This window comes from Anomaloglossus baeobatrachus, chromosome 5 (genome assembly GCF_048569485.1).
Source record: "Anomaloglossus baeobatrachus isolate aAnoBae1 chromosome 5, aAnoBae1.hap1, whole genome shotgun sequence".
Taxonomy (NCBI): Eukaryota; Metazoa; Chordata; class Amphibia; order Anura; family Aromobatidae; genus Anomaloglossus; species Anomaloglossus baeobatrachus.
In genome coordinates, this window is record NC_134357.1 from 590,710,801 (window position 1) to 590,727,949 (window position 17,149).

The window sequence follows — 17,149 nt, forward strand, 5'->3', positions numbered from 1 at the left end:
ACAGGAGGTGGCGCCGGCGCGGCCCGGATGCAGCCGCTCACCTGACGTGCACCAGGGTGCTGCTGACGTTCCTGGTCTTCATGGGCACTGCGGAGCCCGTCCCTAGGAACACGACCTCCGGATACAGCGCCTCGCCCTCTGTGACAGAGAACACACTGACACTCTCCAGGACGGAGATCAGCAGCTGCCGGTGACGACGCTTATCCCCACCTTATCTGCTCCCGGACCCCGTTCTCTGGAGCTGGGGGTCCTGTGACAGCAAGACCCGGTTACTCACCCGCTGCCGGCGCCTCGTCCCCCTGAAGGAGCGCCCCACATTCCTCCAGCGCTCCCCTGAACCCGGGCAGCTCCAGCGCCTCCTTCACAAACTCACACGTTTGGTTCTGAGTCACTTGATCTCTGCCAAATGGAAAAGTAAATCAGCGCACGAAGGGTGTAAATTACCCCCCCCTCCCCCCAAGAGCAGGAAGAAACACATGCAGCTGATTGGCTGACACAGCAGAGCTCCGCCCCCGAGGATCCATGTGCTGTACATTCCTCTGCTCACCTCTGCACCCGATGTGTGGTCGGAGCTGGAATTTCAGGAGGCACTCGGCCCTCACCCCGGGCACGTCCGACGCCGCGTCCTGCGCAGAAACCGGGAAATATCACAGAAAAAACAAAACCACAGCAAAAGAGGAGGAAAGCCGCGACTCACAGCGAGGCGGATCTCCGGGAGCGGCGGGAAGATCTCCGGGTGGATCAGGTGCAGCTGGCTCTGGACCTTGTAGCTGCTCAGGTTATGTACGGTGGAGGCGTGCTCGTTCAGGAGGAGGTGCTCTGTGCCACGGCCGAACCTGCGGACAGAGAACGCAGCACAGCTCTGACACCGGCCCTGTACAGAGGAGCGCACTGCTGCCCTCCGATGGTGACTCTGCAGTATGACACCGGCCCTGTACAGAGGAGCGCACTGCTGCCCTCCGGTGGTGACTCTGCAGTATGACACCAGCCCTGTACAGAGGAGCGCACTGCTGCCCTCCGGTGGTGACTCTGCAGTATGACACCGGCCCTGTACAGAGGAGCGCACTGCTGCCCTCCGATGGTGACTCTGCAGTATGACACCGGCCCTGTACAGAGGAGCGCACTGCTGCCCTCCGATGGTGACTCTGCAGTATGACACCGGCCCTGTACAGAGGAGCGCACTGCTGCCCTCCGATGGTAACTCTGCAGTATGACACCGGCCCTGTACAGAGGAGCGCACAGCTGCCCTCCGATGGTGACTCTGCAGTATGACACCGGCCCTGTACAGAGGAGCGCACTGCTGCCCTCCGATGGTGACTCTACAGTATGACACCGGCCCTGTACAGAGGAGCGCACTGCTGCCCTCCGATGGTGACTCTGCAGTATGACACCGGCCCTGTACAGAGGAGCGCACAGCTGCCCTCCGATGGTGACTCTGCAGTATGACACCGGCCCTGTACAGAGGAGCGCACTGCTGCCCCTCCGATGGTGACTCTGCAGTATGACACCGGCCCTGTACAGAGGAGCGCACGGCTGCCCTCCGATGGTGACTCTGCAGTATGACACCGGCCCTGTACAGAGGAGCGCACTGCTGCCCTCCGGTGGTGACTCTGCAGTATGACACCGGCCCTGTACAGAGGAGCGCACTGCTGCCCTCCGGTGGTGACTCTACAGTATGACACCGGCCCTGTACAGAGGAGCACACAGCTGCCCTCCGGTGGTACTCTGCAGTATGACACCGGCCCTGTACAGAGGAGCGCACTGCTGCCCTCCGGTGGTGACTCTGCAGTATGACACCGGCCCTGTACAGAGGAGCGCACTGCTGCCCTCCGATGGTGACTCTGCAGTATGACACCGGCCCTGTACAGAGGAGCGCACTGCTGCCCTCCGGTGGTGACTCTGCAGTATGACACCGGCCCTGTACAGAGGAGCGCACTGCTGCCCTCCGGTGGTGACTCTGCAGTATGACACCGGCCCTGTACGGAGGAGCGCACTGCTGCCCTCCGATGGTGACTCTGCAGTATGACACCGGCCCTGTACAGAGGAGCGCACTGCTGCCCTCCGGTGGTGACTCTGCAGTATGACACCGGCCCTGTACAGAGGAGCGCACTGCTGCCCTCCGGTGGTGACTCTGCAGTATGACACCGGCCCTGTACAGAGGAGCGCACTGCTGCCCTCCGGTGGGGACTCTGCAGTATGACACCGGCCCTGTACAGAGGAGCGCACTGCTGCCCTCCGGTGGTGACTCTGCAGTATGACACCGGCCCTGTACAGAGGAGCACACAGCTGCCCTCCGGTGGTACTCTGCAGTATGACACCGGCCCTGTACAGAGGAGCGCACTGCTGCCCTCCGGTGGTGACTCTGCAGTATGACACCGGCCCTGTACAGAGGAGCGCACTGCTGCCCTCCGGTGGTGACTCTGCAGTATGACACCGGCCCTGTACAGAGGAGCGCACGGCTGCCCTCCGATGGTGACTCTGCAGTATGACACCGGCCCTGTACAGAGGAGCGCACTGCTGCCCTCCGATGGTGACTCTGCAGTATGACACCGGCCCTGTACAGAGGAGCGCACTGCTGCCCTCCGATGGTGACTCTACAGTATGACACCGGCCCTGTACAGAGGAGCGCACTGCTGCCCTCCGGTGGTGACTCTGCAGTATGACACCGGCCCTGTACGGAGGTGATCAGAGGAGCGCACTGCTGCCCTCAGGTGGGGGACTCTGCAGTATGACACTCACCTCTCCATCCACTGCCGGTAGCTGCGGTGGTTGAGGACGTGTTCGGGGGTCATGTGTATCACCAGAGCGGGCCGCAGTCTCCGCTTTACCCTCCTGATACCTGGAAGAAGCAAGTGATCTGCATCTCTAAAGAAAAAGACTAAACCGCGACTCCCGACGCCCCGCCGCGCAATCCCGACGCCCCGCCGCGCACTCTCCGACGCCGCACCTCTGCCATGCTGCATTCTCAGTGACAGGAGAGATGAAGTCTTCGCTGGGACACTCCACCACGATAATGGTCGGTCCCCGGGATATCGGGGTCCAGGACGTCTGCGGGGGAGACCTGGGGGCGGAGACACAGAACATTAACCAATGAAGAAACAGAAGAAACCGGCTAATGACAGGTCTTTTCTTTGCCCCCCCCCACGCCCAGTTACCCTTTAGCCCCCCGCCCACACAGTTACCCCTTTAGCCCCCGCCCACAGTTACCCCTTTAGTCCCCCGCCCACAGTTACCCCTTTAGCCCCCCGCCCACACAGTTACCACTTTAGCCCCCCATCCAGTTACCCCTTTATCCCCCCCCACCCACACAGTTGCCTCTTTAGCCCCCCCACCCAGTTACCCCTTTGCCCAGTTACCCCTTTAGCCCCCCATCCACAGTTACCCCTTTAGCCCCCCCACACCGTTACTCCTTTAGCCCCCCCACACAGTTGCCACTTTAGCCCCCTGCCCACACAGTTGCCCCTTTAGCCCCCCACCCAGTTACCCCTTTAGCCCCCCATCCACAGTTACCCCTTTAGCCCCCCCCACACAGTTACCCCTTTAGCCCCCCCCACACAGTTACCCCTTTAGCCCCCCCAGTTACCCCTTTAGCCCCCCCACCCACACAGTTACCCCTTTAGCCCCCCCGCCCAGTTACCCCTTTAGCCCCCCCGCCCAGTTACCCCTTTAGCCCCCCCCCACAGTTACCCCTTTAGCCCCCCCACCCACCCAGTTACCCCTTTAGCCCCCCCCCACCCAGTTACCCCTTTAGCCCCCCCACCCACACAGTTACCCCTTTAGCCCCCCCCACCCACAGTTACCCCTTTAGCCCCCCCACCCACACAGTTACCCCTTTAGCCCCCCCACCCACACAGTTACCCCTTTAGCCCCCCCACCCACACAGTTACCCCCTTTAGCCCCCCCCACCCACACAGTTACCCCTTTAGCCCCCCCACCCACACAGTTACCTCTCTGCCCTCGTATGTGACGCTTCTCCCGGCCTTCAGCTGTGTGATGAGCGGCCCGATCTCCCGTGTCCCCCTGTGGTGGAGGAGACAGTGGTGAGCACAGCACTACTGCCCCCGTCTGCGGACCCCAGGGGCATCGGATGACTATGAAGAGCACCATGCACATTCCGTTGCAGCAGCAGGGCATGCTGGGAGATTTCAGCTCTCTGCTCTGGAGGGATACGTACACTGGGAGGCCGATCTCCTTCGCTTTCAGCACCAGGAAGTGTCCCTTTCTGTCGTGGAGCTGAAGAGAGAGAAGGAAACTTGCGTAAGATGTCTATTGCTCCCTGTTATCAGCCATCTCACACCCGGTCTGGAATCCTCACCTTGCAGATGTAGGCGATCACACAGGGCGGGGGTCTGTTTGAGGGTCTTGTCCTGAAATCTAGAACACATAATCGTCAGCCATGCTTGTGTGCGCCCCTCCCCTGAGCCCCTCCCCTCCCCGAGCTCTCTTCATACCTGGTGATGTTCTCCCCGGTCTTGGTTCTGACCGATTCCCGTCATCCTTGGGTTTCGGGGACCTCGGGGGGCTCGCGCTTCCTTTCTTACCACCTGCAAAAAAAAAAAAAAAAAATAATAATATGGTGCAGTTCTCCCTTCTGTCCACTAGAGGTCAGTACAACAGCCACAGCACAGGAGCAGCTCACTTTCCAGCTGCTGCAAAGCTGTCGCAGCAGTGACACCGATGCAGCCGTGGCGGCGGCCATGACTTACTGAGGATGGGCACTTGGGTGACGGCCATGGTCTCGTCGCTGTAGAGGGGATCGGTGTACGGACGCACCTCTGTGGAGGAGGACAGCCATTAGTGACACACCACCCCACACCTCCCGCTACCTCAGGGCCCCGGACCCCCGGGTCTTACCCACGGCCAGGCCGTCCATAGGACCGCAGTACGACTTAATGGCTTGCAGGAAGTTTTTCTGTGAAGGAAAAAGGGTGAAACAAAACGTCTCCACCATGCTTTACACTGCAGCGCTACTTGTCAGCACTTACCAGCTGTGGGGGTCCGGAGATCACACAATTCGGGAGCCCCACGTCCCTCAGGGTCAGGAGCACGCCTACAGGGGAAGCAGAGCGCAGGGATTGGTGGGGGTGTGATATCGGAGACCCCGCCCCCCGGGGGTCCCGGCACCCACCTGACAATCCCCCCACATTCGCCCAATTCATCCTGGTGATGAAGACGTTATCGAGACGCGACAGCTTCACCCTGAAAAGCGAGAACACCAGAGGCGGGCCAATCAGAGGCGGCGGAGAGGTCACATGACAGAAGGAAGAGGGCTGAGAAACGGGCTCTTACTTGTTCTCGGTGCATAAGTCTCTGCGCCCCCTCACCGCAATTAAAGAGATACCTGGAGAAAGAAGGGAGAACCAAGGGTTAAACGGGCGACACCCTACAGCCCCTCCCCCCTGTATTGTCCGGAGTCCTGCCCAAGGGTGGGCTGAAACCAAGGCCAAGACCACCAGGGGTCCTAACACAAAGCCCCGCCACCGCCCCAGACCATCAGGGGTCCTAACACAAAGCCCCGTCACCGCCCCAGACCACCAGGGGTCCTAACATAAAGCCCCGTCACCGCCCCAGACCACCAGGGGTCCTAACACAAAGCCCCGTCACCGCCCAAGACCACCAGGGGTCACAACATAAAGCCCAGTCACTGCCCCAGACCACCAGGGATCCTAACACAAAGCCCCATCACTGCCCCAGACCACCAGGGGTCCTAACACAAAGCCCCGTCACCCGCCCCAGACCACCAGGGGTCACAACACAAAGCCCCGTCACCGCCCCAGACCACCAGGGGTCCTAACACAAAGCCCCGTCACCCGCCCCAGACCACCAGGAGTCCTAACACAAAGCCCCGTCACCGCCCCAGACCACCAGGGGTCCTAACACAAAGCCCCGTCACCCCGCCCCAGACCACCAGGGGTCCTAACACAAAGCCCCGTCACCGCCCCAGACCACCAGGGGTCCTAACACAAAGCCCCGTCACTGCCCCAGACCACCAGGGGTCCTAACACAAAGCCCCGTCACTGCCCCAGACCACCAGGGGTCCTAACACAAAGCCCCGTCACTGCCCAGACCACCAGGGGTCCTAACACAAAGCCCCGTCACTGCCCCAGACCACCAGGGGTCACAACAATAAGTCCTCCTGCCCCAATGCACCCCTCCGAGTCCTCGCCCCCCACCGAAAGCCCTAGGCCCATGTTTCGCCTCCTCCACTGTTGTCAGCCCGTGTTTTGCGCCCTCTGCTCGCGTCTCGCCCCCTCCTCCGACTCCGCTCGCGTCTCGCCCCCTCCTCCGCCCTCCGCTCGTCTGGTGCCCCCCTCCGCCGTCCACCGCTCGCCTGTCGCCCCCCCCGCTCGCCTGTCGCCCCCTCCTCCGTCCTCCGTCTCGCCCACCCTCCGCTCGTCCGTCGCCCCCCTCCCGCTCGTCCGTCGCCCCCCTCCGCTCGTCCGTCGCCCCCCTCCGCTCGTCCGTCGCCCCCCTCCGCTCGTCCGTCGCCCCCCTCCGCTCGTCCGTCGCCCCCCTCCGCTCGCGTCTCGCCCCCTCCGCTCGCGTCTCGCCCCCCTCCGCTCGCGTCTCGCCCCCTCCGCTCGCGTCTCGCCCCCTCCGCTCGAGTCTCGCCCCCTCCGCTCGGGTTTCGCCCCCTCCGCTCGGGTTTCGCCCCCTCCGCTCGCGTCTCGCCCCCTCCGCTCGCGTCTCGCCCCCTCCGCTCGCGTCTCGCCCCCTCCGCTCGCGTCTCGCCCCCTCCGCTCGCGTCTCGCCCCCTCCGCTCGCGTCTCGCCCCCTCCGCTCGCGTCTCGCCCCCTCCGCTCGGGTTTCGCCCCCTCCGCTCGCGTTTCGCCCCCTCCGCTCGCGTTTCGCCCCCTCCGCTCGCGTTTCGCCCCCCTCCGCTCGCGTTTCGCCCCCTCCGCTCGCGTTTCGCCCCCTCCGCTCGCGTTTCGCCCCCTCCGCTCGGGTCTCGCCCCCTCCGCTCGCGTCTCGCCCCCTCCGCTCGCGTCTCGCCCCCCTCCGCTCGCGTCTCGCCCCCTCCGCTCGCGTCTCGCCCCCTCCGCTCGCGTCTCGCCCCCTCCGCTCGCGTTTCGCCCCCTCCGCTCGCGTTTCGCCCCCTCCGCTCGCGTCTCGCCCCCTCCGCTCGCGTTTCGCCCCCCTCCGCTCGCGTCTCGCCCCCTCCGCTCGCGTTTCGCCCCCTCCGCTCGGGTCTCGCCCCCTCCGCTCGCGTCTCGCCCCCCCTCCGCTCGCGTCTCGCCCCCCTCCCGCTCGCGTTTCGCCCCCCTCCGCTCGCGTTTCGCCCCCTCCGCTCGTGTTTCGCCCCCTCCGCTCGGGTCTCGCCCCCTCCGCTCGTGTTTCGCCCCCCTCCGCCGTCCTCCTTCCCTCATGTCACCCCTCTGTACAGGGAGTCCCGGATCGTCACCTGTTGTGGTCGGAGAACAGATAGACGGACGCCCCCGCGTCTCTGCTCCCGGCCGCCACCACCTGCACATACACCACGGCCGGGCCATGGCGCTCTCCCGCCTCCTGCTTCGCCCTGTTCTTAATGTGCCGCAGAGGCTCCTTGGGCGCTTTGCTCTTGCGGCCGCTGTAGGCCCGAGCCTCGGGCTGTGACATGGTGAGGACCCGGGACAGGCGCCTCCACAGCAGGCCCGAGAGCCCCATACACACGCTGCTGCCTCCGCAAGTCCCCGAGCCACGTGCTTCACCGGCAGCCAATCAGCGGCGGCCACTGCACCGTCATACGGCCAATCAACCAATCACAGCACGCCGCCTAAAGGAAAGAGCAATCGATCACCGAGTAGTTGTCTGGTTGCTTGGCAGCAAACGACCAATAAGCGGAAGGACTGTAAATGACAACGAACCAATCAGCTGTGAGCGGCGCTTCCTGTTCCGGGAACGTGACCGAGAGGTAATCCGGGATCCAGATGAGGCGAAATCAAATGCGTTATAGTGACTGACAGAGGCATGTAAAGGGTTAACAGCATGTTAGGGGTTAACAGCTGTGTGATGAGAAGAGCGTATCAATGAGCCATGACAGGGAACATACCCCGCCCCCAGAGGGGGAGATACCCCGCCCCCAGAGAGAGATACCCCCGCCCCCAGAGGGAGATACCCCGCCCCCAGAGGAGATACCCCGCCCCCAGAGGGGAGATACCCCGCCCCCCAGAGGGGAGATACCCCGCCCCCAGGAGAGATACCCCGCCCCCAGAGGGGAGATACCCCGCCCCCAGGAGAGATACCCCCGCCCCCAGAGGGGAGATACCCCGCCCCCAGAGGGAGATACCCCGCCCCCAGGAGAGATACCCCGCCCCCAGAGGGGAGATACCCCGCCCCCAGAGGGGAGATACCCCGCCCCCAGAGGGAGATACCCCGCCCCCAGGAGAGATACCCCGCCCCCAGAGGGGAGATACCCCGCCCCCAGAGGGGAGATACCCCGCCCCCAGAGGGGAGATACCCCGCCCATAGGGAGAGATACCCCGCCCCCAGGAGAGATACCCCGCCCCCCAGAGGGGAGATACCCCGCCCCCAGAGGGGAGATACCCCGCCCCCAGAGGGGAGATACCCCCGCCCCCAGAGGGGAGATACCCCGCCCATAGGGAGAGATACCCCGCCCCCAGGAGAGATACCCCGCCCCCAGAGGGGAGATACCCCGCCCCCAGAGGGGAGATACCCCGCCCCCAGAGGGGAGATACCCCGCCCCCAGAGGGGAGATACCCCGCCCATAGGGAGAGATACCCCGCCCCCAGAGGGGAGATACCCCGCCCATAGGGAGAGATACCCCGCCCCCAGGAGAGATACCCCGCCCCCAGAGGGGAGATACCCCGCCCCCAGAGGGGAGATACCCCGCCCCCAGAGGGGAGATACCCCGCCCCCAGAGGGGAGATACCCCGCCCCCAGAGGGGAGATACCCCGCCCATAGGGAGAGATACCCCGCCCCCAGGGGAGATACCCCGCCCCCAGAGGGGAGATACCCCCGCCCATAGGGAGAGATACGCCGCCCATAGGGAGAGATATCCCGCCCATAGGGAGAGATACCCCGCCCCCAGGAGAGATACCCCGCCCCCAGGAGAGATACCCCGCCCCCAGGAGAGATACCCCGCCCCCAGGAGAGATACCCCGCCCCCAGAGGGGAGATACCCCGCCCCCAGGAGAGATACCCCGCCCCCAGGAGAGATACCCCGCCCCGAGGAGAGATACCCCGCCCATAGGGGAGATACCCCGCCCATAGGGGAGATTACCCCGCCCATAGGGGAGATACCCCGCCCATAGGGGAGATACCCCGCCCCCAGGGAGATACCCCGCCCATAGGGAGAGATACCCCACCCCCAGAGGAGATACCCTGCCCATAGGGAGAAATTCCCCGCCCATAGGGGAGATACCCCGCCCATAGGGGAGATACCCTGCCCATAGGGGGAGATACCCCACCCCCAGGGGAGATACCCCGCCCCCAGGGAGATACCCCGCCCATAGGGAGAGATACCCCGCCCATAGGGAGAGATACCCCGCCCATAGGGAGAGATACCCCGCCCATAGGAGAGATACCCCGCCCCCAGGAGAGATACCCCGCCCCCAGGGAGATACCCCCGCCCCCAGGGGAGATACCCCGCCCCCAGGGGAGATACCCCGCCCATAGGGGAGATACCCCGCCCCCAGAGGGGAGATACCCCGCCCATAGGGAGAGATACCTCGCCCATAGGGAGAGATACCCCGCCCCCAGAGGAGATACCCCGCCCCCAGGGGAGATACCCCGCCCCCAGGGGAGATACCCCGCCCCCAGGGGAGATACCCCGCCCCCAGGGGAGATACCCCGCCCATAGGGGGAGATACCCCGCCCCCAGGGGAGATACCCCGCCCCCAGGGGAGATACCCCGCCCATAGGGGAGATACCCCGCCCCCAGGAAGAGATACCCCGCCCCCAGGGGAGATACCCCGCCCCCAGGGGAGATACCCCGCCCCCAGGAAGAGATACCCCGCCCATAGGGGAGATACCCTGCCCCCAGGGGAGATACCCTGCCCCCAGGGGAGATACCCCGCCCCCAGGAAGAGATACCCCGCCCATAGGGAGAGATACCCCGCCCATAGGGAGAGATACCCCGCCCCCAGGGGAGATTCCCCGCCCATAGGGGAGATACCCCGCCCATAGGGGAGATACCCCGCCCCCAGGGGAGATACCCCACCCCCAGGGGAGATACCCCGCCCATAGGGGAGATACCCCGCCCCCAGAGGAAATACCCTGCCCATAGTGGAGATACCCCGTCCCCAGGGAGATACCCCGCCCCCAGAGGAAATACCCTGCCCATAGTGGAGATACCCCGTCCCCAGGGAGATACCCCGCCCATAGGGGAGATACCCCGCCCATAGGGGAGATACTCCGCCCATAGGGGAGATACTCCGCCCATAGGGGAGATACCGCGCCCATAGGGGAGATACTCCGCCCATAGGGGAGATACCCCGCCCATAGGGGAGATACCCCGCCCATAGGGGAGATACCCCGCCCATAGGGGAGATACCCCGCCCATAGGGGAGATACCCCGCCCATAGGGGAGATACTCCGCCCATAGGGGAGATACCGCGCCCATAGGGGAGATACTCCGCCCATAGGGGAGATACCCCGCCCATAGGGGAGATACCCCGCCCATAGGGGAGATACTCCGCCCATAGGGGAGATACCCCGCCCATAGGGGAGATACCTCGCCCATAGGGGAGATACCTCGCCCATAGGGGAAATACTCCGCCCATAGGGGAGATACCCCGCCCATAGGGGAGATACTCCTCCCCCATGGGAGATAACCTGCCTTCAGGGAAGATAACCCTCTCCCAAGAGAGATAACCCGACCCCAGGGGGTGCCATCCTGTGACCGCCCTCCCCCGGCCCCTCAGGACGTCTCCCTGCCTCCGGCCCCATTCTCGCCGTCCTGTGACCGCCCTCCCCCGGCCCTCAGGACGTCTCCCTGCCTCCGGCCCCATTCTCGCCGTCCTGTGACCGCCCTCCCCCGGCCCTCAGGACGTCTCCCTGCCTCCGGCCCCATTCTCGCCGTCCTGTGACCGCCCTCCCCCGGCCCTCAGGACGTCTCCCTGCCTCCGGCCCCATTCTCGCCGTCCTGTGACCGCCCTCCCCCGGCCCTCAGGACGTCTCCCTGCCTCCGGCCCCATTCTCGCCGTCCTGTGACCGCCCTCCCCCGGCCCTCAGGACGTCTCCCTGCCTCCGGCCCCATTCTCGCCGTCCTGTGACCGCCCTCCCCCGGCCCTCAGGACGTCTCCCTGCCTCCGGCCCCATTCTCGCCGTCCTGTGACCGCCCTCCCCCGGCCCTCAGGACGTCTCCCTGCCTCCGGCCCCATTCTCGCCGTCCTGTGACCGCCCTCCCCCGGCCCTCAGGACGTCTCCCTGCCTCCGGCCCCATTTTCGCCATCCTGTGACCGCCCTCCCCCGGCCCTCAGGGCGTCTCCCTGCTGCGCGGCCCCGTAGTCTCTCTGCTCGTGGCGCGGACTTTGGCCTCTCTGTGTTTGTGCAGGATTCAGGTGAGTACCTGATGTTTTTGCGAGTGTACATTAACCCCTTAACGATTTCTGATGCCACCCAAGGCTGGGCAGGGTCGTCCGACGGCTCCGGAGCTGAACCCCATGAAGCATGAAGGGGTTAAACACCAAAAAAATACTCCGGTATGGCCGTTTGTTGGTTGCTGCACTCATCCCCCCCCCCCTCCCAGAGAAAATCTTTCTTTACAGCTCAAAATGCTATTATCAAGATTCCTCCGCTCAGTGTCCGCCAGGACACAAGGGTGACTGTGTTCTGTAATATGGAGTCAGGGGGTCCCAAGCTGGCAGATTGCAGAGTGACAGCTCAGCCGTCCATACGGATACTGGGAGGTGCTGGTTATTCAGGTGTTCCCAGTGATTGCCCAGCTGCTAAGCTGAGCAGTTTCCCCTGAACTCTGCCAGTTGTAGCATTCTGCTCAGTGGTGCCTGTTGACTTGTGTTCTTGTGCTCTCTGAACTTCCCTTTTTTAATCCTTAGCTCTGATCCACTGCCCTCCAGTTATTCTGACCCCAGACCGTGACCTGGCTACACCCCTGTTTATCCCCTTAATGCTTACTGGGAGGTGCTGGTTATTAGGTGTTCCCAGTGATTAACCAGCTACTAAGCTGAGCCATTTCCCATAGAATTCTGCCAGTTGTAGCATTCTGCTCAGTGGTGCATGTTGTCCTGTGTTCCTTGTGCTCTGACCTTCCGTCTGTTTATCCCCTATGCTCTGATCCACTGATCTCCAGATATTTTGACCTTAGACCGTGACCTGACTACATCCCTGTTTATCCCCTTAATGCTTACTGGGAGGTGCTGGTTATTCAGGTGTTCCCAGTGATTACCCACCTACTAAGCTGAGCAGTTTCCTCTAGAACTCTGCCAGTTGTAGCGTTCTGCTCAGTGGTGCTCTGACTTTCCGTCTTTTTAACCCCTTAGCTCCGATCCGCTGCCCTCCAGGTATTCTGACCCCAGACTAGGACCTTACTACGCCCCTTAATCCTTGATGCCCTGTCTAGGCATCTGACCTCAGAACATATAACTACCCCGCTTCACGACTTGTCCATGTAGTGTCTAGTGTCATATTATGACAGGCCGTAACGTTTTTGTTTTCCACCTATGGATCCAGTGTATTACATTGTGTAATTAGGTGGTGAATCTGACCCAGAAGGTTTAGGTTGTGGCCAGAAGACACCAGAAGCTCGAATCCTCACAGTCCCAGCTGCAGGGTCAGTTTTCTAGCACTCGGAGTGCCTCCCGGGCCCACGCACCGTCTGTAGTGATGACGTTTGGACTGTCTGACGTGAAGTTGGTCTCTCCCGGACCAGTGGTGGCTCTTTCCGATAAATTTTTGAGTGAGAAAGACTGGTTTAGGGTTTTCAGGGAGTGCTGTAAACTATGTTTTACCTTTCGACCCCGGTCCTCAGGAAAGGAGTCTGAGCGCGAGGGACTAATCATGTTTCTATTGTGTTGGGGTCCCCAGACTTGGGTGTTTTCTTTGCCCCCACAAGCCCCAGAATGGTCATATGTTGGGACCTATTTTGAAACTTTAGGGATGATCTGTGATGATGGTGACAGAGGCAAAGATCATGAACCTGACACAGGGTGGCCACACCACTGACGACGAAGGTTGGCGTTAGGGCAGGGTAAACTAGGCAAATGCCCAGGGCCTCTACCCCTTTTGGGGCCTCCAGCATCTACAGCAGGAGCTTCACTAAGTCAGTGTATCTTCTGATGTGGTAACTGCTTGAGGATCTTTGGTAAAGTCACAATCATGTCACCACAGGTCTTGTTCTCTGAGGGACTTCAGGACCTTTAGTGACATCACGATCAAGTGACCATAATGTCACTGTCAAAAGAACTGAAAATGAGATGGAATGGTGGAAAGAGAGTTGTGTAGCTTCCGGTGCGGTGACTGCTTAAGGACCTTTGGTGACATCACAATCATAGGACTGTGATGGTATTACAGGTCATGTACTCTGTGGGACTTCAGGACCTTTGGGGACATCACAATCTTGTCACCTCAAGTCTTGTACTCTGCGGGACTTCAGGACCTTTGGGGACATCACGATCATGTGACTGTGATGTCACCACAGGTCCTGTACTCTGCGGGAATTCAGGACTTTAGTGGCATCATGATCATGTGACCGTGATGTCACCACAGGTCTTGTACCTTGCGGGACTTCAGGACCTTTTTGTGACATCAAGATCATGTCACCGTGATGTCACCATAGGTCTTGTTGTCTGCGGGACTTCAGGACCTTTGATGACATCATCATCATGTGATCGTGATGTCACCACAGGTCTTGTACTCTATGGGACTTCAGGACCTTTGATGACATCATCATCATGTGATCGTGATGTCACCACAGGTCTTGTACTCTGCAGAACTTCAGGACCTTTGGTGACATCACGATCATCTGACCATGATGTCACCATAGGTCTTGTACTCTATGGGATTTCAGGACCCTTGGTGACATCACAATCTTGTCACCGTGATGTCACCACAGGTCTTGTACCCTGCGGGAGTTCAGGACCTTTGGTGACACCAGGATCATGTGAACGTGATGTCACCACAGAAGACCTCTGCAGAACTTCAGGACCTTTGGTGACATCATGATCATCTGACCATGATGTCACCATAGGTCTTGTACTCTATGGGATTTCAGGACCCTTGGTGACATCACAATCTTGTCACCATGATGTCAGCACAGGTCTTGTACCCTGCGGGACTTCAGGACCTTTGGTGACATCAGGATCATGTGACTGTGATGTCACCATCAAAAGGGCTGAAGATGAAGACGAAGATGAAGTGTTAATATCTCAAAAACGTCTGAAAATTTTACAACACAGTAAAAGGTAAAAGTGCTCGATTTTTCAAGCACTATCCAAAAATAGCCATTTATAAAAATAGGCAAAATCACTTTAAGGCTTGGTCTGGGGTCTGGAGGGTCTTGTTGGGGAGCTTATGGCATTTTCTATATCTTTGTCCTTTTCTATTCCACAGATCTTGACTTCTTCTGACTCATTACAAAGTCTGAAGATCCCACATCTGGAGAAGACCTATTATGGCCGGGACCATGTCGTTCCGACCCTCCAGGAACAGAGCAGACCGAGGTTTCTGCACCTATTGTGTTCTCTCTCCCGTACATGCTGTGAAGTCCTGCCTGGTGTGTAACGCTTTATTATGTGACGTCCACGTGGCAGCCCACAGCAACTCGGCAGAACATGTCTTATCGGACCACGTAGCTTTCCAGATGAACTACTACAGACCCTCAATTCGTGAGAAACGTCTGACTAGAGATTTGGTGGAGTCACAGAATTTGGGCCACAAGTTGATAATCGCTCTTCAGAAACTGATCAGTAATAGAGAAAAAATGGAAAGAAAAGTCCAAAGTCTCCAAGAACGACGGAGAAAAATACGAGAAACGGCAAAGGTCACCACCGAGAAGGCCTCCCTCCTGTTTGGAGACGTCAGGAGACATCTGGAAGACTTGGAGCAGAGAGTCTTTAGCGAGATCTCCAGGCGCGAAAAACAGGCGTTGCTCCCAGTCTCTGATCTGATCCAGAAGCTGGAACTAGAGAAGGATGTGCTGTGCAGGAAGATTTATCACATCGAGGTGCTCCGTCCCACCAGCGAGCCACGGGTGGTCCTACAAGACTCAACAGAGGAAGCAGGACATCTGGAAGGCTTGGAGCAAAGAGTCTTTAGCGAGATCTCCAGGCGGGAAGAGCAGACGTCACTCCCAGTCTCTGATCTGATCCAACGGCTAGAACTAGAGAAGGATGAGCTGTGCCGAAAGATTTCTAATGTTAAGGAGTTGCGTCCCACCAACGAGCCACGGGTGGTTCTACAAGACTTGGCAGGGGAAGCGGGACATTTGGAAGACTTGGAGCAGAGAGTCTTTACTGAGATCTCCAGGCAGGAAGAGCTGGCGTCGCTCCCAGTCTCTGATCTGATCCAACGGCTGGAACTAGAGAAGGACGAGCTGTGCCGGAAGATTTGTCACATTGAGGCGCTGCCTCCCACCAGCAAGCCACAGGTGGTCCTTCAAGACTCGGTGGGGGAAGCAGGAGACGACCTGGACTGTGATGTCAACGATCTAGATGAAAATCTCATCTTGGACACTTTATACCAAGGTTTGTCAGACATTGCCGTGAGTCTTCGGAGAAGCCGCCTACCCCGGGAGCGTTCGGATATATCACTGGACGTAAACACCGCTGCCAACAATGTGTACATGACGCGCTGCCTGAAATTGGCCTCTGCCACTTCTGAGAGAGAAAACAGGCCCGAAACACCGGACAGATTTCGAGTCAATTAAGTTTTCAGCAGTTGTAGTTTTTCCTCGGGGAGACACTACTGGGATGTGGAGACCAACATGATGGGAGACTGGAGGGTCGGCGTGTCCTACTACGGCCTGGACAGAGATGGGGAGCAGTCCGGGGTGGGAAGTAACAGCAAGTCCTGGTGCTTGTGGGGCTATCATCAGAATTACTACGCCTTACATGATGGGGTTCACACACATTTACCCCTTAGGTTGTCCTCCTCCATATTCAGGATCCTCCTGGACTATGAGGCCGGGCAGCTGTCCTTCTTTGAGGGGGGCGATACCATGAGACACCTGCACACTTTCACCGCCACATTCTCCGAGCCCCTATATGCTGCCTTCTACGTGTGCGGCAACAGTTGGATTGTAATCAGACATTAGGCACCATAGAAAGAGGGAGCTTCTGATGTACAAGGGATTATGAAGAATATTTAGGGCTAGGACTTCTTTCTCCTGTAGGGGGCGATGTGGTTAGATCAGCTTAAAAAAACACAAGAAGAGAAAATGAAAGAAAGGACCCAACAATCATGGAAGGATTCCACAAAAACTCTGAAGGGAAGCTACTGCTCACCAAAAGAACATTGTGGCCCATCTCAACTTTGCCTCAGACCACCCGTATGCTCCTCATGGTCTATGGACAGACGAGACATAAGGGAAACAAATGCAAAATGCTAACGTTGCAACAGTACCAAAAACACATCCCAACTTTGCAGTATGGTGGACGGAGTAAAATGATGGAAGGAGCTTGATGGAGGGGGGAGCATAATGGTGGAGAGAGCATCATGCGAGAGGGAGCATCATGGTGGAGGGATCATCGTGGAGGGGGGAGCATCATGGTGGATGAAGCAGCACAGCAGGGGAAGTATAGAAGAGGAACATCATAGTGGAGGGAGGATGATATTCCAGGGAGCATTATAGTAAAGGGAGCATCACGGTGGAGGGAGGATGATAGTAGGGGGAACACCATTGTAGAAGAAAGATAATAGTAGTGGGAGCACCATGATGGAGGGAGGATGATAGTAGAGGGAGCAGCATGATGGAGGGAGGATGATAGTAGAGGGAGCAGCATGGTGGAGGGAGGATGATAGTAGAGGGAACAGCATGGTGGAGGGGGGATGATAGTAGAGGGAGCAGCATGGTGGAGGGAGGATGATAGTAGAGGTAGCACCATGGTGGAGCAGGGATGATAATAGAGGTAGCACCATGGTGGAGGGAGGATTATAGTAGAGGTAGCACCATGGTGGAGGGGGGATGATAGTAGAGGGAGCAGCATGGTGGAGGGAGGATGATGGTAGTGGGAGCACCATGATGGAGGGAGC

The 17,149-nt window shown here is 59.8% G+C and overlaps 2 protein-coding genes across 2 annotated transcripts in view; one reads left to right on the forward strand and one right to left on the reverse strand.

The window, feature by feature from the left end:
* ELAC2 (elaC ribonuclease Z 2) overlaps positions 1–7,701 on the reverse strand; it is an 11,381-nt gene extending 3,680 nt beyond the window's left edge. Inside the window, 18 exon segments of the mRNA XM_075352157.1 lie at positions 42–138; positions 278–397; positions 548–626; positions 698–836; positions 2,740–2,807; positions 2,809–2,839; positions 2,948–3,024; positions 3,026–3,061; positions 3,948–4,020; positions 4,175–4,233; positions 4,316–4,374; positions 4,452–4,544; positions 4,707–4,775; positions 4,855–4,912; positions 4,986–5,050; positions 5,129–5,192; positions 5,284–5,341; positions 7,403–7,701. Of these exon segments, the coding sequence (XP_075208272.1) occupies positions 42–138; positions 278–397; positions 548–626; positions 698–836; positions 2,740–2,807; positions 2,809–2,839; positions 2,948–3,024; positions 3,026–3,061; positions 3,948–4,020; positions 4,175–4,233; positions 4,316–4,374; positions 4,452–4,544; positions 4,707–4,775; positions 4,855–4,912; positions 4,986–5,050; positions 5,129–5,192; positions 5,284–5,341; positions 7,403–7,644 (1,487 nt within the window). The 5' untranslated portion in view covers positions 7,645–7,701.
* A 172-nt stretch (positions 7,702–7,873) lies between these two features.
* LOC142310470 (uncharacterized) lies at positions 7,874–16,790 on the forward strand. Its single transcript, XM_075347992.1, has 2 exons — positions 7,874–7,891; positions 14,510–16,790. Exon 2 carries the CDS (start codon positions 14,571–14,573, stop codon positions 15,822–15,824), a length of 1,254 nt encoding a protein of 417 aa, XP_075204107.1. The 5' UTR covers positions 7,874–7,891; positions 14,510–14,570; the 3' UTR covers positions 15,825–16,790.
* The last annotated feature ends 359 nt before the right edge of the window (positions 16,791–17,149 follow it).

Bases quoted from the DNA above. Each gene is read 5' to 3' on its own strand.
- LOC142310470 (XM_075347992.1), top strand. From the start codon at position 14,571: ATGGCCGGGACCATGTCGTTCCGACCCTCCAGGAACAGAGCAGACCGA.